This window comes from Anser brachyrhynchus (assembly GCF_964034855.1).
Source record: "Anser brachyrhynchus genome assembly, chromosome: 3".
Lineage (NCBI taxonomy): Eukaryota > Metazoa > Chordata > Aves > Anseriformes > Anatidae > Anser > Anser brachyrhynchus.
Window position 1 is genome coordinate 53,924,680 of NC_137696.1, and position 22,203 is coordinate 53,946,882.

Below are 22,203 nucleotides of genomic sequence, written 5' to 3' on the forward strand. Positions count from 1 at the left end.
TTGGCAGCCCGTGCTCCTGTGTGCTCTGCAGCAGGCAGGTGAAGAAAGCAAGGGAACCACCAGGTTAGTCAAGCCTCCCAGAGCCAAGAGACGTGGCCTGGTTGCCACTCAGAGCTATGGAAGAAGACTGCTATCAAAGCTGTCAAGAAAGCCTGGGTTAGAAAATGTCTCTTCAAGCAGCGACCAAAGGAAATCGCTGAGACGTGTTCCAGGAGCAACAGAAACCCACCTGTCCCATTGACTCCAAGTCAGTTACTGAAGCTAGTTTCAGCATTTGCATACGTTGTTCCAATTTTCTGTGTATCAGTTTAAAACACGCCATTTCCAAGCAGAATATGTACTATCCTAATAGCAGAAGTGTACACCTGTTGGTGGATCTGTAATCTGAACACGTATTTCTATATGTTTTAGTCTTTCCATTGTGTGTCTGATTTGAAGTATACTACAAGTCTATATTCAGTACTTAGGTACTTTATTATTGCTCTAAAGAACTCTTTGGAGATGAGGCTTTTTTTCATTATGGGATTAAAAAAAAAAGTAAAAAAAAAAAAAAAGCAAACATTTGCAAATTCTCTACTCACTCCTTGATGTTTTCTATCAATTCCTCATGGTTTCTATTAAGACCAACTCAGCAATTTCCATTGGTCATTGTGATACTGTTTGAGTAACTGTTCTCTAACACAGTCTTTCTTGACAATATCTTCTTGGATTCCTTCCAGATTCTGAATATTGTCTCCCTCTCCCAGCTCCTGCTCTCCTTCCATCCAGTCTGCCTGTGTTTGTGTACTCCCATCATGGCCACAGGAACAGGCCATCTTTTTTAGAGGATGTGGCCCTAGCATGCAGTTTCTCACACTGCCACAAACCTCTGTGTTCTGACCAAGAGGAGCTGGAGATGGCGGTGGGTCTCTTTCACTTTCCTTCTCTGTGATCAACTGAGCATGTGACAAGCTGTTACAGGATAACATACTTCAGGCTACAAACACTTCTGCAGCCTGTCATTACCATTTACCTAACTTAACAACCTACAAGACATGGTTGGACCAATACTTGAAGTGTGCCCCCCAGGAAGAGTTTGTTTTACTCTGTCACCAACATAACACACTCTCAAGTGGCAAAAGTTTTCTTTTTAAGTATAGTTCTCAGTGTTTCCCTACTTAGTTCTCCTCTGGTAATATAGCCAGAGGAGAATATAGCCTAAGACATTTCTTGAGGTATATGTTCAAAATACGCTCAGTAAACTCGGATGCTTTCAGAATCTGTTGAGTGCAGTCCTTCCTTGAGCACACGAAAGGCTTCCTGCCATCTGGCACTTGCTGTCTATTCCCCATGTACTGGTGTTTTTGTAAGTTCTGCCAGTAGTGCTATTCCTTCAAAAAACATTGGCACAGATTCTCTATAACAACTAGCCAGACCTAGAAATTGTTCCTGTTTCTCCTGGTGCCTGTAAGCCATCCCTCAGTGCCTGTAGGTATTGCCTGTTGGAAGTTTTGAATATTTGATATCTATTGCTGGCATATGCTGAGCTCTGCCTGCTGGTAGTCTGCCTCCCTAAGCAATAGCATTGCTTGCAGAGGCTTTGGACAGTCTGACAGTAATTTGCAGATCACTGCAGCACAACAGACTTGTGCATACCCCACTTGGAACCCAACAACACTGTCTATTTGTTACCAAAATGTTACTGTTGTTTCATATAAACCAAAGTCTATCCTTGATTTCAAGGTTTAAGAAAGGCCATTCTGCCCGGAAGCTCATATCGGAGTACCTCCCAATACTAATTAGTTAGATTTGGGGTGACTTGGGTTGGTGTAGCTCTCCCTAAACACCCTAATAAATATGATGTTTTCATGTGACTATTCATCACATTTGGAAATTGGGTTTCTTTCCCAGAAATCTATGAGATTCATTAGCAATCCATCCTATCTCTGCACTATGCTTTCAGCGGCTGAAACCTCTTCCTAGCCTTCACTTTACAATATTCTCTGGATATGCTTTATCTTCATTCTGCAGCTGAGTCCTTTCTGGATGTCTTTTATTCTTGCTAACTGCATACATCGAATTTTCTGAGGTGCTGGTTGCTTTTTTGTTCTTGTTTGTATGTTTGATTGGTTGGTTTTTTGTTTGTTTTTTCGTTGTTGTTGATTAGCTTTTATGAGGATACAGTCTGGAAATCCTGCATTATTTTCTCCAGATGAGAAAATGACTTTATATTTACAGTGCAACACATTAGTACTAAGACAGGATCAATACATTGTCACAGAAGTTAGGAACATGAACCCTAGAACTGATAATAACACCAGCACTATCATCAGATGGCACAGTACATCCGTGGCACACAAGTACCACCCTTTTTTATTTCATCCATGCTTCTTGTGACTGCTTTGTTGCACTGTATGTTTACTATGTCATACCTGTAAATGTACCACGGGGTCTTGTTTTCTCCAGTATCCTAAGCTTGTAGACAACAGCAGCACTTCGAACCTTCCTGACTGCTAGAAGTATATTTTCTTGAAGTTATTGTATACAAAATGTTATGACTAATGGACAATTGCTAACTAGGGAAGGTGTTGCAGACTTTGAAAGCAAGTTTTGAAAAAAAAAAGTATGAAGATAACTCCAGTTGCTCACAGTATCACCTACTAAAGTTTTCACCCCACTTTCATCCTCCTTCCACCTCATTGTTTGTGATGAATCTTATAATTTTGCCCTTTCTCTGGCAAAAATAGAATACAATATGCTACAGTCTTTTGGACACATTGCATATGTTAATGGCATATATTTCAGAAACTTAATTTACATTAAAATATAGTAGGAGGAAATGATAAAGCTGATCAGCAATTTTTCTATGATTTCTAAAGCAAAGTTCCTTGAGCTTAGCTGAGAATTTTACACATGAAAGTCGGGGGGGGGGGGAGGTGTAAATAAAAAAAAAACATTTCCTGGGCTGCCTCCTGCAAATGCATATTATGGAATCTTTTTGTGATTTTTTTATATATATATATTTTGGTCTTCTTTTTGTAGTGCTCAAAGGATAAAAGAGTTTTATATAACATGTATTAAGCTGGAGCCATCATAAATGTTTTTATAAAATACTTACAAACACAGATGTTACTGCTAGTGTTAGCACTGGAAGGTACCTCTGCATTGATGGTTTAGCAAACACCATATTAATTTGAGGCATTAATTGATGGATCATAGAATCATAGAATCATTAAGGTTGGATAAGACCTCCAAGATCATCTGGTCCAACCATCCCCTACCACCAATGTCACCCACTAAACCATGTCCCTAAGCACCAGGTCCAACCTTTCCTTGAACACCCTCAGGGACAGTGATGCCACCACCTCCCTGGGCAACCCATTCCAATGCCTGACTGCTCTTTCTGAGAAGAAATGTCTCCTCATTTCCAACCTAAACCTCCAGACTTCTGTAAATAACTTCAGACCTCCACAGGTACACAGAGTACAGGACTCTAATGAATGATGTTCATTTTCTTAAATAATAAGGACTAAATAATTAGCTATTGGGATAAAATCTAATCTAATTCCATTGTTGACCTTCCTTTGAAAAGTAGGTTGGATTAGAGAGCACCCAGGGTCCCCACCAATCTGAGTAATTCTGTGAATCTGTGAAAACCACATGGAACACAACCTTGGACTAGGAATGTAGAAGTGTCAGTGCAAATACCCCAGACAAAAATCAATTTCTTTCTTAAACATTCACACATACATAAACACACGTGCTCATACTCATATGTGCACAGACACACACACACATAAAATGTTAATTTTTCTAGCCAAAATAGTTAATTCTGCAGGCAATATTCTTACTCCACTGAAATACTGGTAAAAGTCTCCTTGACTCAAGTGGGTTGAAGTGATCCCACTCAACACAAACCTTGAGTGAAATATAACATCATTTAATAACCCGTTGTCCTGGTTCCAGTTAGGACAGAGTTAAGTAGCTTATAGTAGCTGGTAGGGTGCTATGTTTTGGATTAGGATGAGAAGAGCGCTGATAACATGCTGATGTTTTAATTGTTGCAGAGCAGTGTTTACACCAGGCCAAGGACTTTTCGGCTTCTTGCTCTGTCCTGCCAGCGAGCAGGCTGGGGGTGCAGCAGGAGCTGGGAGGGGACAGACCCAGGACAGCTGACCCAAACTGGCCAAAGGGGTATTCCATACCATCTGACGTCATGCTAAACAATATATAGGGGTGGCTGGCCGGGGTGGGGGGGCCGGCTGCTCGGGAATAGGCTGGGCATCGGTCAGCGGGTGGTGAGCAATTGCATTGTGCATCACTTGTTTTCTTACACATTATTATTGTTAATACTATTACCATTATCACTATTATTATTATTATTGTTATTATTATTTTCCTGTCTTAATAAACTGTCTTTATCTCAACTCACAGGCTTCACTTTCCCGTTTCTCTCCCCCCATCCCAGAGAGGGAGGGGGGAGGGTGAGCGAACGGCTGTGTGGTGTTTAGCTGCCAGCCGGGTTAAACCACAACAGTCTTTTTGGCGCCCAACGTGGGGCCCGAAGGGTTGAGATATCGACAAATCTGACCAGAGTGTGTTAAACTAAAATTGGTATAAGTATTGGACCTGCTTAATAGTTGCTAGTCACGATGTTGATTGCCTTAATCTCCAGTCTGCTGTACCTGTATTCCAAATTGAGTTTTATGGTGCGTTACTTTCTGTATGTGCTCCCTGTTGCACTGTTTATCCTTTCCGGGCCCTGGTTTAAGATTGTTATGGTACTGTGCGGTGTAACAATGGCTTATGAAATGATGAAATATCTGGTCACGACTTTAACCTGGTATTTGTACTCAGCACTGACGTCGACTCTATACTTTGGAACCCATATCTCGGAAACTATTAGCAATTACACCTATTGCCTGTTTTCGTTAGGGAGCCAATCTGTGAAGGGGACAGGGGAAGACATGTTTCCCTACCTGTTCACTCTCCCTTTCTCCTTCACCACCACCCTCTTATCCCCCGAGTTAGTTACGGTGGTTCTCCGAGATGTTGAATATCCTTGGGATACTCAGACCAGCCTGCTCTTGTTGTTATGTCTCCTGAATGCGCTTCAGATTTTGTGGAGGGTTAAACAACTACTTAGGAATCTCATCCGGAGATCTGTCTTGAGGCGGGATAGTTGCGAGTGGCAGGGAGTGTGGGAGGATATGGGCAGGTTTCTAGAGCAGTGGTCACCTCCAGTGTTTTGGACATTCACCCCTGAACAACTGCAAAATCCTAAAAAGCTGGCAGAATGCTTGAAAAAAAGGTGTCATGACTCTGGCAGTTCCAAAGTGACACAAATCACTGTAGCGTGCTGGGGTCTGGCTTGTGCCTATCGAGCTGCAATTGATGTTATTAGCAACCTAGCTCCAGCTCCTGCAGCCGCTCCAGTTCCAGCTCCTGCAGCTACTCCAGCTGCAGCTTCTGCAGCTGCTCCAGTTCCAGCTCCTGCAGCTACTCCAGCTGCAGCTCCTGCAGCCGCTCCAGTTCCAGCTCCTGCAGCTACTCCAGCTGCAGCTCCTGCAGCCGCTCCAGTTCCAGCTCCTGCAGCTACTCCAGCTGCAGCTCCTGCAGCCGCTCCAGTTCCAGCTCCTGCAGCTACTCCAGCTGCAGCTCCTGCAGCCGCTCCAGCTCCAGCTCCTGCAGCTGCCCCAGCTCCTGCAGCTGCCCCAGCTCGTGCAGCTGCTCCCACTCCTGTGGCTGGGTCAGAGAAACGAGCTGTAGCAGTGCAAGTTGACCCCGCAGAGGGTATCCCAACCCCTGTGGCAGACCCTGTGTCTGGGTCAGAGAAACGAGCTGTAGCAGTGCAAGTTGACCCCGCAGAGTGTATTCCAAGCCCTGTGGCAGACCCTGTGTCTGGGTCAGAGAAACGAGCTGTAGCAGTGCAAGTTGACCCCGCAGAGGGTATTCCAACCCCTGTGGCAGACCCTGTGGCTGGGTCAGAGAAACGAGCTGTAGCAGTGCAAGTTGCCCCTGTAGACAAGGTGAAAAAATGGTATAGAGGCTCAGGTCGTTTAAAACGCAGACAGTCTTCTGCTAAGTCTGGGCGAAGTGAAGACGAGGCTGGGCCATCAAAGGGGCAGGAGACTGAAGATGAGGATGAGGATGGCGAAAAATCAACAGTAACTACCCGGACTCCATACCAGCCATCAAAGGTGCAGGAGACTGAAGATGAGGATGAGGATGTCGGAAAATCAACAGTAATTACCCGGACTCTATACCAGCGTGAGCTACGAGATGTGCGAAAAGATTTTGGTCGCTGTATAGGCGAGCAGCTTGTCACCTGGCTGCTCCGGTGCTGGGACACGGGAGCCAATTATGTGGAATTGGAGGGCAAGGAAGCCAGGCGGCTGGGATCCCTTGCTAGGGACGCATGCATTGACAAAGCAATTGGAGATGGAGCACAATCTCGCAGCCTCTGGAGGCGTCTCCTGTCAGCTGTGAAGGAAAGGTATCTCTTCAAGGAAGAACTTGTATGTTTACCAAGCAAATGGACCACCATGGAGAAGGGAATTCAGTACCTGAGGGAATTGGCCGTACGGGAAGTAATTTATAAGGACCTAGATGACGCACAAACATCCACAGATCCAGATGCAGTCCAGTGTACACCACCCATGTGGCGGAAGTTTGTACGGAGTGCCCCATCATCATATGCCAACTCATTGGCAATACTAGCCTGGAAAACGGAGGAGAATCCCACAGTGAATGAAGTGACTAAAATACTCCGGCAGTACGAAGGAAATCTCTCCTCTTCCCTAAAGGCCTGTGTCTCAGCTGTGGAGAAACTCTCTGAAGAGGTCCACCAACTTAAAGAGAATTTATCTTCCCCTCCACCTGAACGAACCAGTGTCCACCAGCTAAAAGAGAATGCTTTGGAGAAACTTTCTGAAAAGATCCACCAACTTGAAGAAAGATTATCTTCCCCTTCACCTGAACGAACCAGTGTCCACCAGCTAAAAGAGAATGCTTTGGAGAAACTTTCTGAAAAGATCCACCAACTTGAAGAAAGATTATCTTCCCCTTCACCTGAACGAACCAGTGTCCACCAGCTAAAAGAGAATGCTTTGGAGAAACTTTCTGAAAAGATCCACCAACTTGAAGAAAGATTATCTTCCCCTTCACCTGAACGAACCAGTGTCCACCAGCTAAAAGAGAATGCTTTGGAGAAACTTTCTGAAAAGATCCACCAACTTGAAGAAAGATTATCTTCCCCTTCACCTGAACGAACTAGTGTCCACCAGCTAAAAGAGAATACCTTGGAGAAACTTTCTGAAGAGATCCACCAACTTAAAGAGAGTTTATTTTCCTCCCCACCTGTACAAACCAGTGTCTCAGCTATTAGGGGTAAACGTTCATCTATGCAAGGAAGACAATATGGTGGGCACACACACCGCGCCACCCTGTGGTTTTACCTACGTGACCATGGAGAGGACATGAGAAAATGGGATGGAAAATCTACTGCGACCCTAGAGGCACGGGTACGTGAATTGCAAAGGAAAACAATTGGGAAAAAGGAGTTCTCTGAAAGGTTTGCTGCTCCAACTTCCAGCAGGCAGTCCTTTAAACACAGAAATGAAGATTCTGACCAGGACTAGAGGGGCCCTGCCTCCAGCCAGGGGGAGGAAAGGGACAATCGAGTTTATTGGACTGTGTGGATTCGATGGCCTGGCACGTCAGACGCACAGAAGTATAAGGCTTTGGTAGACACCGGTGCACAATGTACTCTAATGCCATCAAGCTATAAAGGGCCAGAGCCCATCTGTATTTATGGTGTGACGGGGGGATCCCAGCAGTTAACTGTATTGGAGGCTGAAGTGAGTCTAACCGGTAATGAGTGGCAAAAGCACCGTATTGTGACTGGCCCAGATGCTCCGTGCATCCTTGGCATAGACTATCTTAGAAGAGGATATTTCAAGGACCCAAAAGGGTTCCGCTGGGCTTTTGGCATAGCTGCTTTGGAGACAGAGGACATTAAACAGTTGTCTACCTTGCCTGGTCTCTCAGAGGACCCTTCTGTTGTGGGGTTGCTGAGGGTTGAAGAACAGCAAGTGCCGATCGCTACCACAACTGTGCACCGGCGGCAATATCGCACCAACCGAGACTCCCTGAGTCCCATCCATAAGCTAATTCGTCAACTGGAGAGCCAAGGAGTGATCAGCAAGACTCATTCACCTTTTAATAGTCCCATATGGCCAGTGCGAAAGTCTAATGGTGAGTGGAGACTAACAGTGGACTATCGTGGCCTGAACGAAGTCACGCCACCACTGAGTGCTGCAGTGCCGGACATGCTAGAACTCCAGTATGAACTGGAATCAAAGGCAGCCAAGTGGTATGCCACAATTGATATCGCTAATGCATTTTTCTCCATCCCTCTAGCAGCACAGTGCAGGCCACAGTTTGCTTTCACTTGGAGGGGAGTCCAATATACTTGGAATCGGCTGCCCCAGGGGTGGAAACACAGCCCTACCATTTGCCATGGACTGATCCAGTCTGCGCTGGAGCAGGGGGAAGCTCCTGAACACCTGCAGTACATCGATGACATCATTGTGTGGGGTGACACTGCAGAAGAAGTTTTCGAGAAAGGGAAGAAAATAGTCCAAATCCTTCTGAAGGCCGGTTTTGCCATAAAACAGAATAAAGTTAAAGGACCTGCACGAGAGATCCAGTTTTTAGGAATAAAATGGCAAGATGGACGCCGTCAAATCCCAATGGATGTGATCAACAAAATAACAGCTATGTCTCCACCAACTAGCAAAAAAGAAACACAAACTTTCCTAGGTGTCGTGGGGTTTTGGAGAATGCATATTCCAAATTACAGTCTGATTGTAAACCCGCTCTACCAAGTAACCCGTAAGAAGAATGCTTTTGAATGGGGCCCTGAGCAACGACAAGCCTTTGAACAAATTAAGCAGGAAATAGTTCATGCAGTAGCCCTCGGGCCAGTCCGAACAGGACCAGATGTAAAGAATGTGCTCTACACCGCAGCCGGAGAGAATGGTCCCACCTGGAGCCTCTGGCAGAAAGAACCTGGGGAAACTCGAGGTCGACCCCTGGGGTTTTGGAGTCGGGGATACAGAGGATCTGAAGCCCGCTATACTCCAACTGAAAAGGAGATATTGGCAGCATATGAAGGAGTTCGATCTGCTTCGGAAGTGGTCGGTACTGAAGCGCAGCTCCTCCTGGCACCCCGACTGCCGGTACTAGGCTGGATGTTCAAAGGAAGGGTCCCCTCTACGCATCATGCAACTGATGCTACATGGAGCAAGTGGGTTGCACTGATTACTCAGCGGGCTCGAATAGGAAACCCCAGTCGCCCAGGAATCTTGGAGGTGATTATGGACTGGCCAGAAGGCAAATACTTTGGGATATCACCAGAGGAGGAGGTGGTTCGTGCTGAAGAAGCCCCCCTGTACAACAAGCTACCGGAAAATGAGAAGAAATATGCCTTGTTCACTGACGGGTCCTGTCGTATTGTGGGAAAGCATCGGAGATGGAAAGCTGCTGTATGGAGTCCTACACGACGAGTTGCAGAAGCTGCTGAGGGAGAAGGTGAATCGAGTCAGTTTGCAGAAGTAAAAGCCATTCAGCTGGCTTTAGATATTGCTGAACGAGAAAAGTGGCCAGTTCTCTATCTCTATACTGATTCATGGATGGTAGCAAATGCCCTGTGGGGGTGGTTACAGCAATGGAAGCAGAACAACTGGCAGCGCAGGGGCAAGCCCATCTGGGCTGCGGCATTGTGGCAAGATATTGCTGCCCGGGTAGAGAACCTGGTTGTAAAGGTACGCCATGTAGATGCTCATGTGCCCAAGAATCGGGCTACTGAAGAACACCAAAACAACCAGCAGGTGGATCAGGCTGCTAAGATTGAAGTGGCTCAGGTGGACCTGGACTGGCAACATAAAGGTGAATTATTTATAGCCCGATGGGCCCATGACACCTCAGGCCATCAAGGTAGAGATGCAACCTACAGATGGGCTCGTGATCGAGGGGTGGACCTGACCATGGACACTATAGCACAGGTTATTCATGACTGTGAAACATGTGCTGCAATCAAGCAAGCCAAACGGTCAAAACCTCTTTGGTATGGAGGACGATGGCTGAAATATAAATATGGAGAGGCCTGGCAGATTGATTACATCACACTCCCTCAAACCCGCAACGGCAAGCGCCACGTACTTACAATGGTGGAAGCAACCACCGGATGGCTGGGAACATATCCTGTGCCCCATGCCACCGCCCGGAACACTATCCTGGGCCTTGAAAAGCAAGTCTTATGGCGACATGGCACCCCAGAGAGAATTGAGTCAGACAACGGGACTCATTTCCGAAACAACCTTATAGACACTTGGGCCAAAGAACATGGTATTGAGTGGGTGTATCACATCCCCTATCATGCACCAGCCTCTGGAAAAGTTGAACGATACAATGGACTGTTGAAGACTACACTGAAAGCAATGGGTGCTGGGACATTCAAAAATTGGGATACACATTTGGCAAAGGCCACCTGGTTAGTCAATACCAGGGGATCTGCCAACCGAGCTGGACCTGCCCAATCAAACCTGTTACGCACTGTAGAAGGGGATAAAGTTCCTGTAGTGCACGTAAGAAACATGCTGGGTAAAACAGTCTGGGCTACTCCTGCCTCAGGAAAAGGCAAACCCATTCGTGGAATTGCTTTTGCTCAGGGACCTGGATGCACTTGGTGGGTAATGCAAAAGAATGGGGAGGTCCGGTGTGTACCTCAAGGGGATTTGATACTGGGTGAGAATAGCCCATGAGTTGAATTGTAGTATGTTAATTATTATATAATAATGTATGTCATCACTACCATGATTGCTATATATCATAGATGAAAATGGTGATTAATTAGAATGTATTGGACAGAGTGTAACCTGAGCATGACATAAATGGTATGGAATAAGGGGTGGATATCTGTCCTGGTTCCAGTTAGGACAGAGTTAAGTAGCTTATAGTAGCTGGTAGGGTGCTATGTTTTGGATTAGGATGAGAAGAGCGCTGATAACATGCTGATGTTTTAATTGTTGCAGAGCAGTGTTTACACCAGGCCAAGGACTTTTCGGCTTCTTGCTCTGTCCTGCCAGCGAGCAGGCTGGGGGTGCAGCAGGAGCTGGGAGGGGACAGACCCAGGACAGCTGACCCAAACTGGCCAAAGGGGTATTCCATACCATCTGACGTCATGCTAAACAATATATAGGGGTGGCTGGCCGGGGTGGGGGGGCCGGCTGCTCGGGAATAGGCTGGGCATCGGTCAGCGGGTGGTGAGCAATTGCATTGTGCATCACTTGTTTTCTTACACATTATTATTGTTAATACTATTACCATTATCACTATTATTATTATTATTGTTATTATTATTTTCCTGTCTTAATAAACTGTCTTTATCTCAACTCACAGGCTTCACTTTCCCGTTTCTCTCCCCCCATCCCAGAGAGGGAGAGGGGAGGGTGAGCGAACGGCTGTGTGGTGTTTAGCTGCCAGCCGGGTTAAACCACAACACCCGTTAGCACTTAATTTCAATTAGATTAAACCAGTGAGAACATCCTTCCTTTATGCAAGTTAACGAGTCAAGAACAAGCATGGAAATAAACCTACATGTAAGTGACAAGTAGAAACCACACTGACAATTTCAGTATATGTATATATTGCATGAAAAATGGAGGTGGCTTATTCCTCATTTCTGAGACTGTCATAAAAGCAAGGAGTTACAAACATTCATTCTGTTTCAGTGTTCAGACATTTCTAGACAGCTGATTTCATCATTAGTACTCAGATGCTGAAATCATTGTTAAAAATATACTGCTACAGGGATAATTGTGTAACGTAGCAACTCAATATTGTTGTGTGAGTAGAGAAATACCAAAACAGCACTTTACAAATAGCAGACATTTGCTTGGGTCTTGGAAAGCATTTTGCAATTGTTGGGGAAATGCAAAATCTCTTTCTTGACCACATTACCAATTTTTTCCCACATATTCTCTCTTCTGCTTTTCTTTCCGGAATTGGAAGAGTGGTTATGCTTTTTTTCTTTTTCCTCCCCTTCGTTTTCTCTTCCACATTCCACTTTCAAACAGCCCTACCCCTCATCCAAGGAATACCAGAAACAGCAAACATTTTGAACAGAGTGGTCAAAGGCTTAAGCATTGCTGTTATGTGCGAGAGGAAGGACTGATAAGAGTTCAACAACCCTACCTCCACACAAGCTCCAGAACAGCAGTCACAGCTGGGTCCTGTGATTTGGGGCAGCAGAGACAGGAAATACTTGCCAGCTAAACCCCAAACAGTGTTGCCATGACCCTCCGGGCACTAGTCTTTGAGGAGCCCAAGTGCAAACAGTTACTCTCTTCTTCATAGACTTTTCCAAGAAGAAAACAGAATTAAAAATAAATATAGGCATGCAAGTTGAATTTCAGGCCCTATTATAGGATGCTTCTCCGTTTCTGTTGTGCATCCCTACCTTATGGAGTGACTAGCACTTGAAGGCAGCATAGTATTCTTGTAAAATAACAAATAAATTAAAAAAAAAAAGAAGGTTGCAGGCAGACGTGCTCCCACTCGCAGAAATGTGCAGGAGGCTACAGCAGATCACCAAAGCAGTGCTACTGGTGGGCATCACATGCTGGGACACTCGGGCTGGACTCAAAGCTGCCCACTGGGTCTCTCTGCTGTATGCCACTCTTTAAGCTAGCTATGGATTCTCCCAAGTGCTCTGTCTCGGAAATGGAGAATGATTTTGCCCTCCTACTTGGTATCTTCTGAGTTTGCTGCCCAAAGTACGCTTTGGCTCTGTGACTCAGGGCAAGTGATTTTTGTCACTTGTTCTGCTTGTCTTTCAAAAGAAAGTAAACATATCTTCTTTATTTCCCAAACTCTTCATGAATCTATACCATAGTATTACCCTTTGGAGCTCTTGTATGAGCTCCTTTAAAACTAAACACTCATCCCAGTCTTAAAGCTGTGTCCTTCCTGAGAGCTGCCTTTTCATATTTTTCCCTCCAAACAACCAAATCTTCCCTTTGGTCCTTTCTCCTATTAGCAAGTAACGGATATTTGAGTGGCTGTTTTTTGTCTTTTTCTGATTCTGAAATATAGGTAAATTATGCCTATATGATTTTATTTAATAAGCTGTGACCCGTGTTCTGACGCTGTTTGCAATTTCTTTTGCAGGGGATTTTTCTGAGCTTACAGTAAACCCAATTTCAAGGGTCAACTTCTATTTAAAAAGCCTTCTACTGTTGTTTATATTTTAACCACTGTGCTAACTAAAGTACCCTGACTCTGAAATAAGATCTGATAAACTTCCACCTATGGTAGGCCTCACAGTGGTCAAATAAACGAGAACAAACACTACAGGATCAAAACTGGGGAAAGATTAAGACAATATATGGAACTTATGACAGAAAAGAGGAAAGGAGGAAAGACAAGTAGACAGATAACTCAACAGTTTAAAACAGCTCATTTTAAACATGATGCCATGAGACGTCACTTCCTTGTCACAAGACAGCAGTGAGGATCATCAGCCTGGCTGATGAAACACTTCTTGCATTTTGACATTTTCACATTGAGAACTTACAGAATAAGCATTATTATACCAAAACAGATTTCTGACAATTCTCCCATATCCAGTTTTCCAGTACCAAATCCATTAACATAGAGAGAGATTATCTTTCTCCAAATCTGGATTATCATCCTTGAAAGAAATGGGAATCCAGATTTTCTTTTCTCAGCTGCACCAAAGTAGACACATTTTAACCAGGTTTAATGCAATGAAATTGAGACAAGAGCTACTCCCAAGCCTAAAAAAGGAAACTGCTACAAACCCGTAAGACAATATGTGGGCCTTTAACATGAAGAAGGTTTACAAAAGAGTGCTTGCTTGCATGGTGCCTGAAAATGTTCCCAAACATACGGACTCCTGGATGGAGTGATGTGGCAACACATCTTTGACTACAACAAGTAGTTCTTTTGGTTTTGAAAACTTTTAGGAAAAGCTTTTCTGACTAAAATTCCTAACACATTATGTTTATCAATATTTTACAAACTCAGTTTAAAAGATTTTCAAATCCTCCCCCTTCTCCCAAATAAATTGTTGTTGTTGTTGTTTGTTTGTTTGTAACTCAATCAAACTGAGCCATGGACAGTATAAACAGCTTGCGCGTGAGACCATCAGTCTCACCACCAGCAAAGGGCAGACCAGAGCCAGGCCTGCAACACTTGGTCTTGAGGGCCAGCCAAGATGGATACTTGGAGGGGTTGTCCTCCACCTGCAGCCTCAAGTCAGGCCCAGATGATATAAGATGGTGTGTCAGGCACAGCACTCATCCCACGGGCACTTGCAACTCCCTATTCCCAGCCTCTCCAAACTCTGCCTGCGCACAGAGGCAGCTGAACAACCTGACACTGAATCAGTCCCTGGCAGAAAAATGGGAACTGAGGATGGCCCCAAGGCCCTGCTGGGAGGGCCAGAAAGGTGGGAATCAACTCCAGTGTGCACAGGAGAAACAGCCGCATCTAAGCCGAATATATAGCTCTATTCTTACACCTTAACCACCAGATGGGCACCGTAATGTGGCAACCCAGAGAATACCTCTGGAAATGGAGAATGCAGAGGAGTGGGGAAGATGGCAGAGGCACTGGGGAGGGCAGGGCTATTCTGAGGAGGAAGGAGAAAAGTGCAGCCACAGAGCAGCCATGTCCCACCAAGGCATTGTGCCCATGCAGCAGCTCCAAGTGGCCAAACCAGACTGCACCAAGGCTGTGGGGCAGCACTGTGTCCACCAAAGGTGCCAGCTGCCCCCTCTGTGTGTGGCAGTGCAACTTCAGGAAGGTCATAGGCAAGCTAACAAGACATGAGGATAGGTGAGCACACACTGGCTGGGCTGGGCCAAGGTGGTGGCTGGGGCACCAGGGGTATGGAATGGGTGAGAGGAAACCAGGATCTGGAGTGAGAATGGAAAATGGGGTTAAGATTGTGAATATAATGTGGGACTAAATGAGCCTTCAGTAGCTCTCCAAAGCCTATTTGCCACCAAAGCTTACTCTGTGATCTGCTCCTTCATTTCATCCTTCTTTCCCAATGGTTAATTGTTCCTAAAACTGGTAACCCCAATCCCACATAATCACAAAGCATCTAATTCCTCTCTATCTCTCTTCAAGAGTTTTCCTCAGCTAAATTCAGCTCCCATCACCTCTTCTCTTGGGCCCATCTGCTTTGGTTCCCTGCTGGTCTCCCAAGATTCTACTGATGGCCCATGCTTTGCTGTATTTCACAAGTCACATTAAAATAACATCAAACATAGAAAAATAGATAACACGGTATTACAGCACCCTACGCAAAACTACAAGCAGGACCAGCTCTGGATTTTTCGTAGAACGTGTGAAATAGCAGCTAATCTGGTACCCATTTGTAAAATAGCAGCTAATCTGGTACCCACACTACAGTTTGATCTCATACACATTTACTCCTTCATCCCTAACCTTATCCCAGACTCTCACTACAATGTGGTTTAGACTTAAAGTAGGTGCAAAAAGGTCATGGATAGACTCACTATTTTTTAGATACAGCGCATGATTCTATGAACTTTTTTGCCTTCAGTTGCAAAAGTCTGAATTTCTTGACCCAGGGGTGCACATTCAAGCCTGTTTTCCTCATCCAGCATCCCATCCTGCCTCAGGTGAGTCACTAGCATATTTGATAACACAAATTGTTTTGAAGCTCCACCAGTGACCTAACATGCAAGAGAAGCCATTAAACAGTTCTGCAAGGTAACTTTTCCAAGGCAAAGGCCACTTGGAAATGCAGAGAAGAGCTGATGTTGAAATCAGTATAATAATGAGCAAAGTCTGACACCCTCACTGGATGAGTTTATGCATACAATATGAGGTTAAATGTCTGGAAAGGAAGAACACTAAATAGCTATCTATGGGTCTTAAACATAAAGTTATGACATGCTAGGCATTGAACCAAAATGACCTCTAAGTCTTACTCATAAAAAAAAAAAAAACACCAAAAAAATAAAAATAAAAAATCTTATTTGAATTATTTGATTAAAAAGAAAAAAAAAGAATAAAAGTTATATTAAACCATCTTTCAAGTGTTAATATTGTCTCAATCTGATAATACCCTGAGATTACCCTGAGTGCTTACCCTGAGATTAAATTGAAGTTGGTCCTTACAAACCAGTATAAGTGTGCATGGCTAAAATTACCACTGGGACTCTAGTGTTAAGAAAAAAACAAGTTCTGCCTGAACAAACAATTCCCCATGCTTCCCAGCAACATTGTTCTTGACTATTCTCTAGCAAAGTGAGACCAAACAATTTGAGAACAAAAACATGTCTCACAAAACAAGAAAGTGCCTTCACATTTCCCAGCATCCAATAATACAAATGTCTGAGCCTGATTTGGTAATATATCCAATTCAAGGTTGTTTGAACGTCCACTCCACGGCAAAGGGGGTCACAGCATGGGAGAATGATTAACTTAATCTGCCTGCCTTGTTTGTTTGATGCCGCCTCACTCCAGTGCAAGTCAATAAAACTTTGTGCACTGACACACACAACTTCCAGCACCTTCCAGCTGGGCCAAAATGGGAATTAGCAAAGCTGCCTTGCTCTTTCTTTTTGTGCTCAGCTCAGGTAAGAGTCCTTTGCCTTCCACTTGTGTGAGTGAGATGGGGGCCAAATGCTTGCAAGCTCCATGTTGTGGAGACGGGTCCCCAAATCCATGTGTCACCACTTACCTGGATGATGGTGGGTTTGGGGCTTGCTGGCCGGCAAGAATTGCTGTTGAACGAAGTGAGAGCTGTGGTTGCTCTGTTGTGTTTGTGAGAGGCACGAGAAGAGCAACAACCTTGGTGTATGCATGGGAACAAATGGCAAGCATTTGCCAACATGCCAAATGGCCAGAAATGGTGGCACCTTTGGCAAGTAGCCTTCTACAAGGACATGTGTTTTTCATGTGTAATTGGAAAATATAAAAGGGGTCACAGTTAGAAAAGTGTATGAATAGATTTTAGCAACTAGAAATATTAGAGGCAAGTCCCAGCATAACAAATTCTAGATACTGTTTAATGTCAAGAACAATCATTTTTAAATTCTAGTTTCTAAACTGCGTTTTTCAAAAACACCCTAATTCAAATCAAATACGCTTCTCAAATAAGTAAGAATTATATAAGGAGGTGGAAAATATAGGGTTTTTACTTTTGTCTACAATACTCTATTTCTGCTTGCAAGTCTTTCATTGAATAGCTATAAACATTTGCATTTCTGAAAAATGCAGTAATACATCTTTCTTACACTGAAAAAATCCATAGACTTTGGGAAAGCGGTAGCAAGAAAATGTATTGTGTTTTTATTGTAGTTGCATGTAGTTTCATTGTTTTCTTAAAGTGTTATGCCCTTCCTAACAAGTTATGACCCAATCAATATTTTAAAAAAATTAAATGCTGTAATTATTATGATAATGTTACGTCAAAGTGTCAAAACAGAACAGAATTAAGGTTGCAAGGAGGCTACACCATACAGGGAATTCTTCAGTTCTTCACTTGAATCTCTTGACGTTGTGGAGAGCATTACAGCACCGCTGTGACATTTTATTTTTTTAACCCAGTTTAATGTTTTCATTCACAATTGACTTCATCTAAATATCATTTTTGTTTTGAAATACCTAGTGGAATCTGTGGGTCCTGTGCCTGTCACATGAATTTTTATTGTATCCTTTTCCACTTTATCTTCATTTTATTTTTAACTATGCTTTTCTTTCATGCACACTGTTAAACTGTCACCCCTTAGGGCCACTCTGTCCCATAGTATACTCAGAGAAAAAAACATCTAGTAACCTCTCTGGACTTGCAGTGGTGTGAGAGGAAGTATAGTCTAGCTCTTATGTCCATGTTATCAACTCTACATTGTAGATGCAAATTTATCAGAAAGAGCGATACTCAACTGCAGGCACTCAGTTGAAGGAATTTAACTGTACCAGGAGTCATGCTGCCCTGTTTCACACTACAGAAGAGCATTTCTTAGGGAAGGATGAAGTAGTTGCCTGAAAGAAACTCCTTCAGTATCAAAGACATAATTAAATAGTCCTGTAAAGTCCCTTGATCAGAGTCTATAGGTCTGAGTGGGAGGATGCTGCCTTCTCTCCATCCTGCTGCCATTGGGCAGTGGCTCAGAAGGAAAAGGATTAGAAGATGATGAAGAAAGAAGTTCCTCTTCTTTAGCATGTCTGTCACTCATGAGGGGGAAGCCAGGGTATGATTCATAGCCTGTATGCCTTTTATTCTGCAACTGTGTAAATCAGAACACAGAACAGTGCACAGAGCAGGCCTGGGGTGTGCTGCAAAGACCATGGGCCAAATGCCTGTTTGGAGTTGAAACCATGCAGAATGGATAACTGCCAGAGCCAAATGTTTGTCAGTAGAAGTATATGCTCATCCAATAAAGAAACTGTAAAAAAATCACAAGACTCCTGCAACTCCATGACCCTGCAGCTGTGAGTCATGAAAGTCATAGTCTGGTCAACTATAGCAAAGCATTCAGAAATTGCATAGCTGCAATAGGAAAAACAAACAAACAAACAAACAACAACAACAACAACAACAACAGAAGCACTAAATGGCAAACTCCTTTACAAGAGGATTTTATCTGAGCATTTTTGGTGTTCATTGGTTCACACAAGACTACCTTTTAGTGTCACATATATGGATCATGCAGCTGTAGCTCAGAAGCTGTAAGATTAATTTATTTACTGGTTTATTGTCCTGTGTTCTTTCATTGCAATAGAGGGCAACATCTGCTACCTTAATAATTAGGTAAGATCAAATACAGACTTATTAAAAAAAAAATGATAAACTGAACATGACTACAGTGATAACCCCAAAATGATGGCTCATTTCTTGCAAGAGAATTTAAACAAAGATAACTATGGTGTGACTGATAAAACTGAAATGGTCCTATATGGGTGGAGATCAGCAATAGGCAACACTTTCATATCCTTCCTGAGTCCCACTTCTACACTTTCTCCAAAGTATGGACAACCAATATATTCTTTATGTCTCTGAAAACACACTACTTTCCTTCTGTCGTTTTTCTTTGTTCTGTTCACTTTATACATTAGGTTTGTGTTACTTGCAATGACTTTCAGAATGACACAAAGCACTGTTCAAGCCACATCTCTGTCTTGTTTTCCACTGGGTTTTTAGTGACACCACCCTTTACCATACCAGGCAAGAAAAGCCTTTTTTAATTAATTAATCTGTTAATATCATCATTAACTGATTTATCACTGTAACTAAATGACGATGTTGCTCACCAAGGTGACAAAGAATTTAACATGGAGGTTTGAAATTATCATTTCTGCATTCACATTCTTACCTCTTTTTCTCTTTTTCCTTTTAGTGCAAGGAAGCATACTAGACAGCTATGTGAGAACAGAGGGAGCTTGGCTGCTTAACCCAAAGAAGCAAATTTATAAGACAAATACTAAAGAAGAATGTGCGGAGCAGTGTGAAACTGAAACTAAATTCACTTGCAGGTAATTTCTACTGGTTCCTATATACATGTTTCAGATGGTGGAAACATGCACATGCACAGATGATGGAGTAGTCTACTTTATTTATTGACTGAACTTTAGAGGAATATCCTAGGAGTATGTTCTTCTGAGGTTTGTTGGAAAACCGGAAGGTGTATAGAAAGTCAATGCCTGAGAGACATGGATAAAGACAAACAGAACAATTAAGAAAATTATGTCAGATTTTTATTGGAAAATATTATTCTCTCTTGATGTATAGCTTCACACTCTGAAAACCAGCTTGACATGGTTTCATTAGGACTCTTACATTCCTTTTGCAATAGAATCATAAATAATTGCTTGGGAATCTATGGCAGCAATAATCACATTGCTCATGTTCATTGCCTTACATATTATCCTGAAGACACGTCCATTATTCTGAATTTTACTAGAATTTGGACTTGGGTAACTTCTATTTACTGTGAGAAGGAGACAGGCATCTAAACCTAAGTCATTTTTCTGGCCAAGCACTCTCTCTGTATTTGCATTTAACAAGGCCCAGGGGATTAGGAAGGATGAAAGATGTTAACCAGTCTATACCACCAGCTTTTGCCCAGGGTCCTGTCTTAGCAGAGCCTCTTGCTTTGAGCCTAAGGCTTCTGAGCCTTCCACACCTAAGCCTCAGGAGCCCATTCATTTTATCTCAGCTGGCAACTGGAGTACTGAGGAGAGAGAACCATGACTGCGGTGGGAGGCTGTCCTCCCATGTGAGGCAGGGAGGTTTTCTCTTCTAATCATCATGAGTCCTTGATCTGCCAGTTCTGCAGGATATCTTTTTGAACTCAGAATATTGACTGTCTGCAGCGCTCTTTCCAGCACTTGGTTCTTTTTCAGGTTTTTATCATTCAGGGATATCCTGGTGCTGACTGCTTCATGTGTTTTATAACTTTGTGTTTTAAATCTGAAAAAGGTGAGGACCTGACAGCAAAAGGGAAAATTATGCTTATTCTAAAGAGATGTAATAACCCTAAAGGATGACAGAGGTTTGCTGACAGCATAAAGTTTCACTTACTCCCTTTGATCTGACTCCCCTCTCTGAAAACCACACAGAGAAGGCAAATCTCCAGTAGTACTTAGCTCAGGCAGGTAGGAATGAAGGCAGGGAGAATGGGAGTCTATGTTAAGATTATATATTTACAATTTGTAAGGAATTATTGCTCCCTTTTGGGCTCAATATCATTCCTTAGCTTCTACCTCAGGTCCTTAGCCTCTACCTCATGTCCGTCACCTGACAGTAGAATGACTTTAGGGTGTTTTGTCCTTGCCTCCCTGATTAATTGAGATTTCTTAAGATCAGCAGAGAACAGGGGCTATCTGGCAGGGAAGTGTCTGGGATAAGAAAGGTAAATGTTAAGCAGAACTTTAAGACCAGGCCAGCACAGTCATCTCAGTGCTTCAGACAGACGAATGCAGGCCAATACTTCAGTCTTGTACTTCTGCCTTTGCTGAGTGTTGGACCATGCTTGTAAACTACAACCCTAATGTAAATTTAGCATTACTGAGAGCTCGGCTTGGATCAAGGGGAAGAACTGAGTTCAGTTTTGACCTAGAACAACCAGTACTTCTCAGAGAACTCATGGACTCAGCAGGAAGTTCAGATGTGATCTCACTCCTCTGGGAAGAGGCTGTGCGAACTGAGAAGTACAGGCACACCTGGACCCTGCCAGTTGATCTCAGGGCTACAGAGCAGTTTTGTCATTGTTTAATTGCCTAGTGTAGACCTGCCTGCTTAATGCCATGTTTCTATTGCTCTTCATTGGTTCAGAAAAGTCAACAATAGAAATTACTTAGCCTCCCAGGAGTTTTTCTTAGATACAGTTGTAAAGGTTACACCATCCCCTCTAGTTTTGCAGACTTAACAGCCTTGACACTTACTGAACAAATAGCTGTGTTTTCCAAAGTGCTTACATTGCTGCAAGTAATGATGACTTAAAACATTTATCACAAGTGTTGGTTTGGTGTTGGTTTGTTGTGTTTCACCTGTTCCTTGGTAACTGCTGAATACTGTAGAATATTCTGCTTCTTGAATGAACGCTAATATTTTTGAAACAAGGTCAAGGTCCTTTGTGCATGTATCCTCTTTGACATATTCTCTGGCATTTCTGGTACATTATAAATGTCAGTGGGATTTTTTGTTTTGTTTTGTTTTACCCTAGGCATGATTTCTTCATATAGCTCCCTTTCAACCTAACTTTGATATGGAGACTCAGGAGTCAAATCACCACTGCAAATGGGAGCTGGGATACTAAGTGATTTGTGAAACAGTGGCTGGATATTAAATATTGCTGAAGTGCCGTGCTTCCAAAATGATAACTGAATACTAGAAAGGGTGTTCAGGAAAATAATGCACACGTTCAATTACTGTTTCTTACCTTGCTCTCTCCTCTTAATTTCAACAGGGCCTTCTTATTCACCAGTAAAGACCAACAGTGTTTAACATTGGCTGAGAACACCAAAACAGCAGTGATATTCAGAAGAACAAATGCAGTTCTTTATGAAAAAAGACGTAAGTTTACATTTTGATATTATTTCTCTGAGATATCCTTCTGAGTGAGACTAACATAACGCTATTGTAGCTAGGGCCAC

At 43.3% G+C, this 22,203-nt stretch overlaps 1 protein-coding gene across 1 annotated transcript in view; it reads left to right on the forward strand.

The window, feature by feature from the left end:
• LOC308192934 (apolipoprotein(a)-like) overlaps positions 1-22,203 on the forward strand; it is a 66,286-nt gene that overhangs the window by 23,789 nt on the left and 20,294 nt on the right. Inside the window, exons 20-23 of the mRNA XM_080587007.1 lie at positions 15,641-15,719; positions 16,605-16,682; positions 19,446-19,581; positions 22,017-22,123. Coding sequence (XP_080443133.1) covers positions 15,641-15,719; positions 16,605-16,682; positions 19,446-19,581; positions 22,017-22,123 — 400 coding nt within the window. The remainder of the gene's footprint in view (positions 1-15,640; positions 15,720-16,604; positions 16,683-19,445; positions 19,582-22,016; positions 22,124-22,203) is intronic.